At 35.9% G+C, this 9651-nt stretch overlaps 1 protein-coding gene across 1 annotated transcript; it reads right to left on the bottom strand.

Moving 5' to 3' along the window:
* Nucleotides 1–5906: 5906 nt before the first annotated feature.
* Nucleotides 5907–8091, bottom strand: LOC136248016 (protein NLRC3-like). The gene has a single exon (XM_066039833.1). The coding sequence runs from the start codon at nt 7953–7955 to the stop codon at nt 5907–5909; it is 2049 nt and encodes a 682-aa protein (XP_065895905.1). The 5' UTR covers nt 7956–8091.
* Between the last annotated feature and the right edge of the window lie 1560 nt (nt 8092–9651).

Raw genomic sequence — 9651 nt, 5'->3', positions numbered from 1 at the left:
GAGTGTTGGGTAGCTTTATGACACAAACCTCTTTAATTACAAGCAAAAGTGAAACAAAACGTCTGATTTGAGTTCTGGTGTCTGTTGTAAAGAGGCTATACTGCTATCATAACAAAAGGCTTTGCTTTCCTGCTAATGCCAGACCAAATTAATCTTTATCACATACACATTCAAGGTCATACCCTCGGTCATACCAACAAGATCAGAATACTTGTGTCACGGTTGGTAATACTTGTGTCACGGTTGGTAATACCTAGCTAACAGAGTAGCTTACATAGCTACATAGCCTTTCTTTGCACATTCTAACAATATTAGGTCTCCATTAATCTAACTGATGGGTCCAGTCAGCAGAGACTGATATATAAAATGTACTAAACTTCATAGTTATATGCTTAATATAATCTTGTGCATGCACCACTCCACAAGGCGGTCACATCAAAATGATAAATAATACTAAAAGGGCACCGTGCTGTATTCCTTTCAGTGTAAATAAATGTATATAATTTATGTGCCCTGCTTGGCGATAACCTGTCTATTTTGCATTTTGAAATAGATCACATTGAAATACATTAGGTAAAAATGTGTGCTATAAAATTAATGTCATTTTAATTCAGAAAAATGCGAAAAAAGAATCGAATTGATTTTAAGCTACACACCTCTATAAATTTTCCTTTTATGGAAAGTAAAAATATCTTTGTTTCATTCTGTGCTGTAAGCAAATGTGAGTTATGTGTAACTGCTTATGTTTCAGTAAAATAATAACTTCATTATCATTGTTTCTAAGTTTGAACAGCCTTCTTGCTTGAAAGCATGGGTAGATATTGGCTGAAAATATACACACCTTGACGAATTCTCCCAGTTCATGCTATAGCGGACCTTCCACAGGGTGATTAACTTTGCTTGTGGCTACAGGGTGACATTTTTTGTATCTGAACAATATACAGGGTGAATGTTTTTTTTGCTGAACTCTCTAGCTGACTTGTTGTAGCTGAACTGTCTACAGAGTGACTTGTTGTAGTTGAACTCTCTACAGAGAAACTTTTAATGTAGCTGATGTCTCTACAGTATATACAGGGTGATTTGGTGTAGCTGAACTCTCTACAGGGTGACGTGTTTGCAGCTGGACACTCTACAGTTTGACCTGTTGTAGCTGAATTCTCTATAAAAGGTTACTTCTAATGTAACTAAACTCTCTACAGGGTTACTGGTTGTAGCTGAACTCCCTACAGAGTGATTTCTAATCTCTCTACAGGGTGACATTTTGTAGCCAAACAAGTCATCTTATAGAGTTCAACTACACAAACAAGTCAATTCAGCTACAAACAAATCACCCTGTGGGGAGTCCAGTCACAATCAAGTCACCCTCTAGAGCATTCAGCTACATTTGTGGATAGTTTAGATACAAACAAGTCACCCTATAGAGATTTCGGCTACTGCAAGACACCCTGGAGAGTAGAAGTCTCCCTGTGCAGAATTTGGATACAACAAGTCACCCTGTAGAGATTTCAACCACAAATAATTAACCCTGTAGATACTACCAATACACTCTGTAGAGAGTTCAAGTACAACCATTCACCCTGTAGAGAGTTTACTGTAGCTATATTAGAAGTCACCTATAGACAGTTTAGCTACAACAAGTCGCCCTGCAGGGAGTTTGGCCACAAACAAATCACCCTTTGGAAAGTTCAAAACACAGTTTAGAGAGATCACTATACAAGCAAGTCACCCTGTAGAGAGTTCAGCTATATACAAACAATTCACCTTGTACAGTGTTCATCATAAAAATGTTACTCGGTAGAGAGTTCAGCTACAAAAACAAGTCACCTTGTAAAGATTCCTGCTTGAGGTCAGCCAACCTGCACTGCCTACATTTTATTACATAGATCATTTATAATTTTTGAGTTTTTCACAGTGGCTACTTTGATTGTAGAGATGCTTTTTGAACAGTTCTTGATTTGTAATACTGTATAATGGGTTGAACATAGCTGACAACGAAGCGTAATGGATACTTCGCTGGAGCACGTGGCACCATTTCTTTTGATGCAGTATTGGTGGTTAATTTTATTTTACAAAAAGTTAACAACAAGTACACAAAAAAATTAGAATTTTCAACTAGAGAAGGGACCATAGCACATTGATATAAATTACTGAAACAAGCTGGGTGCACTACTCCAGCTTGTTTCGGTACTTTTTATCGATGTGGTATGATCCCTAATCTAGTTGAAAATTCTAATTTTTTTGTGTACTTGTCACTATTGTAGTAGAAACATTCAAAGAATATTCAATGCAATGACCAACACTATAATTCACTGAAACATGTTTAGCTAAGTTTTTAAAATATTTGTTGACAACACAGTATATAACTAGTTACACTGTAGCATCTTGAGTATAGTTCCAATAGTCGCATATTATGAAGTCATTTTCAAGTATATAAAGATGTTCAATTTTTGTAGCTTGCTTTCAGTTATTATTATGTAGGTGCTAGGCTATTAGGTCCTTTAGTTTATCCATGCGGTAGGTCTTAAATTTATTCATGCATGATTGACACATTATTATATAGATACAAGCATTTTGTTGATAATCATAATCAGTCTTTTGACTAAGATATTTCCTGCAAACTCTATCTCCTGCATAAAAAAATATCATGAATTACTACAAGACACTTGGTACCATATACACCAGTGACCAGGCCTGCAATACGTAGTAACTGATAATAATTGCCATGAAATTGCACATAAAATTATATGGTGCACACTTTTTAGCCAGTGCATTACTAATACTAATAGTATTTCTAATACTAATAGCATTACTAATACTAATAGCATTACTAATACTAATAGCATTACTAATACTAATAGCATTACTAATACTAATAGCATTACTAATACTAATAGCATTACTAATACTAATAGCATTACTAATACTAATAGCATTACTAATACTAATAGCATTACTAATACTAATAGCATTACTAATACTAATAGCATTTTAATGTAGCATTAATTTGTATGTTTGTATAATTATACATGTGCTGGAAAAGATTACTGTATAGTAGGGGGTCTTCCATATTATTCATTGTGAAGTATTATGTACTAAAAATTATAACTAACAATGAAAACCTGACAGTCTTTTGGTTAGAAGATTCAATTGTTAATTGTGATATTTTCATTAAAAATGCAACCCAATCTGACAAAATTAAAGTTCCTTGACTGGACCAATCATAACTTTTAAAATGGTAATTTGCAATTTGGTCAGCCTAAAGCCAATAAAGTGGCAAAGTTTCATTATCTATTACGTAGACGGTATAAGTTGAGTAGTCCTGTAGATTGTCACTAATGATCACTGATCTTCCACAGAAAATTTTTCAATCTGAGAGATGCAGGCTAATGGCCATAGAAGATAAATGTTTATTAGATGCAATTAACAGCGTACAATACACATACACCTCCTGTACATACATAGAGCTAACATGTTGTCTTAAACTTAACAACAGTAGTTACAGTAACCACAAAAGTAATGGTATTATGTGTCTAGATTAGAAGGTATTATGCATAGTATATACCACTGTAGATAGACAATTAAATAGTTGAGTCACTTGGAACAACAAAGTATTTGAAATAGTAATTAATTACTTAGGAAAGCATTATGTATTAAGTACTGTCCTGACAAAGGCATTTGTAATCGTATTGGTATTATTTAGGAAAATTTCTAGTATTTGTATTTGTGATTAAATACTATGCACTGTATTTTACCCCAAGTCTGCTCCAGCCTTGTGACTGTGGTCAGGCAGGCTGGCATTCAGATGAAAATAAGAGTTTTGGTGATTTTTTTAAAATGCTATATCCAGCTGCCTGTTTTTTCTTGTTTTTGATAACTATTTGATGTTAGTGGAACTAGCTAATATTATTTAATATTATTCCAAAAAGTGATTTTCATGGTGTAAGATGTTTCTAGGATAATTTTAAGCATTTTAAGTGGTGCACGTCATCCCCACTTATTATAAACAGTACTACTGTAATATTTGATATTTGTTACATTGTAGTAGGTAGGGACCCGCCGATTATGCTTATAATTTTACCTATTATTCTATGCTGCACTGCTCAAAAATTTACCTATTATGCTTAAATTTGGGCTCAATACTTATCTATTATGCTCAAATTATGCCCAATTATTTATGCCTCAGTTCTCATGCTCTGCTAATAATTTCCAGTTTATGGATAAATAATAAGTGGCTGAAGCACAAACTTACTTGTCAAAATGCACATCACAGAAAAGATCGATATACTCTAATAGAACAGTCAGCTATGTGATTGTTCTATTAGAGTTACTGACTGTTCTATTAGAGTATATCGATCTTTCTGTGATAGCTATTTTTATAAACAAGAATTCATACTGTTACAAAATATTCTACCTATTATGCTAGCATTATGCTCAATACTTTCAGGCACCTATTATGCTCATAATTATGCCAACATAATCGGCAGGTGATTTTTCTTTAAACCCGCAAAGAAAATTTCTGCTCTTGCTATGCCTTTGGAGAGGGCTAGGCCATAAACTCTTGCATGCAAAATTTCAGACCTGCAGCTTTCTTAGTCTGGTTGCATGAGTTGCAAAAGTGACCTGTCCGAATGTTCTCAATTCTCGGACAGAAATATGTATTATCGGTCGAGTGGCACTGCTCGTAATGCTTGAAGCTGATCAAGTCTTTCTTGCTTGATATGAAAGAGCAACTCTTATACTCTCCAAATATATGTAGATATTTGGCTTAGTCCTTAGTAGCTGTGAATTACAAAGCTCCGAAGTCACCTCTGTCGTGCAATCTTAAATTCGGCCACACGTGAAGTTCGTGCAAATCAAATAGTTACCTATATCGAATTCAAAGCTATTTTTATGAACATTGAGAGTATCAGCTACCGTTCAGTAGTAAATGGATACATGAACAGTCACCTATTATACAATTGGAGCAGTCAGGAAATCTGAGGGCCACGCCCAGGAATATTCACTTCAATAAGACCATTATATGTAAATTTTGGTGATTACAACGCTTAAAACCTGATTACATGTGATAATAAATTAGCTGATCGTTATATGACTGCTCTATTAGAGTATTTCGTTCTGGCTAATGTCCTGGACGTTTTGAAGAGAAACTTTTGACATTTTTAAGACAAGGGATAGTAAAAACCCCATTTAAGTCGATTTGGATTGTGTATATGTGTGCTGGGTGCAGTAGCTAGGCTGCTACTGTCAGAGAAGCCTAAATGCAATGTAGCTATTCGGGCAAAAATCAAGGTTAATAATAATAATTTTTATGGCATGATATTATTTGCAACATGAAGTGGTGACAACCAAAGAATTTCATATGATAAGCAAAGAATGCCTTATTGCAACAGAGCACTATTACCTACTAGAGTAAGCCACCAATGTTCGACCACCATCGGCTCGGACGCGATTTTTCTTTAAACCCGCAAAGAAAATTTCTGCTCTTGCTATGCCTCTTAAATTCGGCCACATGTGAAGCTCGTGCAAATCAAATAGTTACCTATATCCAATTCAAAGCTATTTTTATGAACATTGAGGGCATCAGCTACCGTTCAGTAGTAAATAGATACATGCACGATGACCGCTGGATAGTTTGATTGTTTGTGCTTATTTTGTACATGTCCTAAATGAGGTTGATCACAATACTTAAACATTTATTACTACAACTCGCACACTGAAAATGTTTTGAAATTAGTGCACTTTTTGAAACATGATTGCAATTGTTTTCATTATTCGAATTTCACACAAACTTGAGCGACATGATCTTATCAACCTTTAATACAACATGTAAAATTGCAAAAAAATTCCTATGAATAATCATAAGTTCCTAAAGTATATAACAGCAACAAAGCAATGTTCTATAATCACTAAAACTTCATTGCCAACGGCTTTACGTCACATCCTTGTCCTCTTCGCATTTCATTAACAACTTGTTGTAGTGATCTAATCTCCTTAGTGACATCCTCAGTGTAATGTGGCAGTCGTAGCACTTCTAATGTGTTATTGTTCTTGAGGGTATCAAGAATCAGTTTTGAGGCTTCTCCAGTAATTGGATTATGGTACATGTACAGCTCCTTCAGAGTGTTGTTGACAGCTAATGCTTCACAGATCACGCCACACACATCATCAGAAATGTTGTTATCGCTAACACTTAGCACCTTTAGTGTATGGCTTTCTCTTAGTGAGGAGAAGAAGTAGTCGGCCCATTTGGTGGTGGAATAGTTGTTATCATACAAGAGCAGACTCTCCACCACACTTGAAGGATGTGTTAGAATGGTAGTGAAAAAGTTTGGTGTTTCCCCAACAGCTTTGTTATAACCAATACTCAACAATTTCACCTTACAGGCAATGATGATATCACTGAGGTAGCTGTCTAAGGATGAAGTAAGGTCATTGTTGTACAACCAGAGATTGTCTATTGCAATGTTCGCACAATGTAGTGAACGGTGTAGTAATAGGAGCCCATAATCTTGAATATAGCAGCTGTTCAAATCAAGCTCCTTCCATTTTCTACAAGAAGAGCATGTCAGTAATGTTGTTAGATCTTCTAAGCTATTGGGAGATAGAGTAGTTCCCCGTAAGCCAATTATTTTATCAGTAAATTTTCCCTCAATAGTTTTGCAAGTTGAAATATCGCCAGCCTCGTGGAAGATTCTGTAGAGGCGAAGACGCTGTAGCTTGTCTTTAAGGAATTTATCATCAATGGCAATTGTGTTTTTTCCATTACGAAGGAATTGCTTAAATGATGAATGTTGTCCACTGGTAAGGGCTACATAGAAATTAAAAGTATTATAATGCATATCGCTCCAGAAATACTCTTCAAGGATAAAACGCTCTTCATCAGGTGGCACACCTGAGATGTAGTGAGCAGCAAGGAACTCCTGCACTGAGAAATGGGTGAAGTTGAATGAGCGTGTTTTACTCATTAATCCAACATACTCTACAGCTTGAATTAGACCAAAACCATTAGGGTAGTCAGCAATTGCTGGGCAGTGTTCCTTGATCTCAGCCAGTGAGAATACTAGTTGGTTTTTGTTTAATGCTATGAAAGCAAATTTTGAAAATTGTTGAACAATGTCAGTGTAAGGTTGCGGTAGGTCGTTAATATCAGAGAATTCATCTTCCAAAGTTATTCCCGACTTAGCAAGATGTCTACAAATGGTCAAGCAGATAAACAAGTTGTACAGGCCAGAAGAACGAGTTGGCAGAGTGGCTTGTTGTTTATAGAGGAACAGAAGAATGGTCATATTGAAGGGAACAAAGCACATAGCAGCAATGGTGGGATTAATTGTAAGGTAATTGTTAAGCTGGGTGATTTTTTCTTCTTCTCCTTCTAGTGATTGTTGAATGAAATGAGTTCGGTCTTCTTCAGAGAAGCCTAGAATCTCTACTCGACATGTAACATTGTCACGAAGATGAGTTGAAGCATGAGGACGAGAGGAGACTACTATAGCACTAGCTGGTAATTCTTTGCATTCTAACAAGTAAGCAATGAAACTATTTTGTCTTAAGTCAACTGGCAACTCATCATAGCCATCTAGGAGAATAGTGACAGATTTCCCATGATCTTGTATGAGCTGAGTAATACAAGAGAGTGCTTCTTTCTCTGACTTGTAGAAATGGCGGACAAGGCATTCAAGTGACTTCATTTGCTGTACTGCTGGGTTTCTGAGGTGAAGAAGAAATAGAAAATCACTCTTTGTCAATAATTTATTTGTAGCCCACAGGTATGAAATTTGCTTTAGTAACACTGACTTGCCTATGCCAGGAGACCCCTCTATTAAAAGAGTGCGTGGTTTCCCACCATTGGATGGCTGTTCTACTTGGGAGAGAATCTCTTTTAGATTTTTAGTGGTCTTGCTGCCAATAGTTGAAATGTATTGGTCAATGTCACCCTTCATAGTGGCTGAAGCCATATCTCTAATCTTTTTCTTAGATTGATGACCCTCTTGATGGACCACAACAAGTGGAGTGTAGTGCTTAGGTTGTACAGGTGGCCATTGGTGATGTTCAGTGATGAATCGTGTATTGATGTAGTAGGTCTTTAGGTAAGAAACTCCTGTAGCAATGTACAGTTTATAACACTAAGTATAATATTGCTTTAATGAAACCTACCTGCACACTGTATGACATCACACACTGAAACAGTTGGAGATTGTCGGAGGAGGTTGATGGCATCATCCAGTTTACCCCAAGTTGGTTGGTAAATACTTTGAAGCCACTTCATCAGCATTGTGGCACAACCATCAGTTGATCGGTTAGGATTGTCTTTAGAAATAACAGCAATTTCATAATCTTTTAACCCTAGGATTGCACCAAGAGCCTCCCAATGAGCTGCATATTGTGGGATGACATTGATGTAGAGATCTCCTAGTGCAGGTATATCATGCCCTGGGGAACAAGTGACAAGAAGATGCTGATTAATTTTACTGCCACAAATTTTGGTGAAAATAATTATTAAAATAAACATTACAATAAGTATAATTTTGGTGTATTATTCTGTTACAAAGTCATTATGGCATGGTTTTAATTATGGTGATTGCAATCGTAATCTTAAGATAATAATTTCAATCTGATTGTTCAAAAAGATTAAATCTTTTTTAAAGCAATCACATGAAATGCTTTTGTATATTTTTTGCTCTTGTAGCTAGCTAGTAGCTCTTTGATTCCTATTATTGCTATTTTTTGTTTGTTTATTGCTGTTGATGTTGTTTTTGCATGTATGTAGTTAATATTATTTTCCTTGCCATGCCCACAACTGATCTAGCATGTGGATCATGATTATGAGTCTTGAAAAGAACAGTTAACAAACTGATGTACTATGGCCTGATATATACACACAAGCACAAGGGCCGCAGACCCGAGTGCAAGTGTGTATATAGCAGGCCTTTGTCCTTGTGTGCACATATCAGGCAAAGGACAAGTGCCCACGGTATAACTACCTGTAATATGTGCCACATGGGATAATCACATATACACATGTACATGTGGGAAACAACTGGCACGCTTCACGAGTATAATCTAAAGGTGAAGAAGAAACCAAGTCTGAACCTAATCCTAATGCTAATGCTACTTTTCACATCCCCTAAAGTTGAATGCTCGGGGCAACCACTGGACACATCTACATAGCCTCAAAGCTCAGTAGAAACAAACAGCCCTGTAGCTCAGTAGAAACAAGCAGGCTCAAAGATTACAACATACATTGTAGAGCAATTCGTATCACAAAGTATTGAGGATGTACATACTCTTCACACCACTATAAATTTTAAATTAGCTACCGAATTCCAACCAGATCATCGTGTGCTGTGTAGCTACTGTTATGATAACACTTTGTGTACATTAAATCCATCAAGGACGGTGACACAGTTATGTATAACATATGCTGTAAAGACATACAGTTTTGCGTATTGCCATCTACCAAGTACCAAGAAGTACTCCTGCTTATTTGTTTCTTCATAGTATAGAGTTAATTCACTGTTTCAGTAACTCATAATTATACTTCGTTTGTATCAGATTTGTAATTATCTTTCAATTGTATATATAATAATTTTATTTGCTTACTTTATTTGTTCTATTGTACTGTTGCTTATTAAGTATTTTTGTATTGTATTA

This window comes from Dysidea avara, chromosome 2 (genome assembly GCF_963678975.1).
Source record: "Dysidea avara chromosome 2, odDysAvar1.4, whole genome shotgun sequence".
NCBI lineage: Eukaryota > Metazoa > Porifera > Demospongiae > Dictyoceratida > Dysideidae > Dysidea > Dysidea avara.
Note: the sequence above shows the minus strand (reverse complement) of the source record. Positions and strands in the feature narration are given on the sequence as shown.

Coding starts and splice junctions, on each gene's coding strand:
- LOC136248016 (XM_066039833.1), bottom strand. CDS start 7,955: ATGGCTTCAGCCACTATGAAGGGTGACATTGACCAATACATTTCAACT.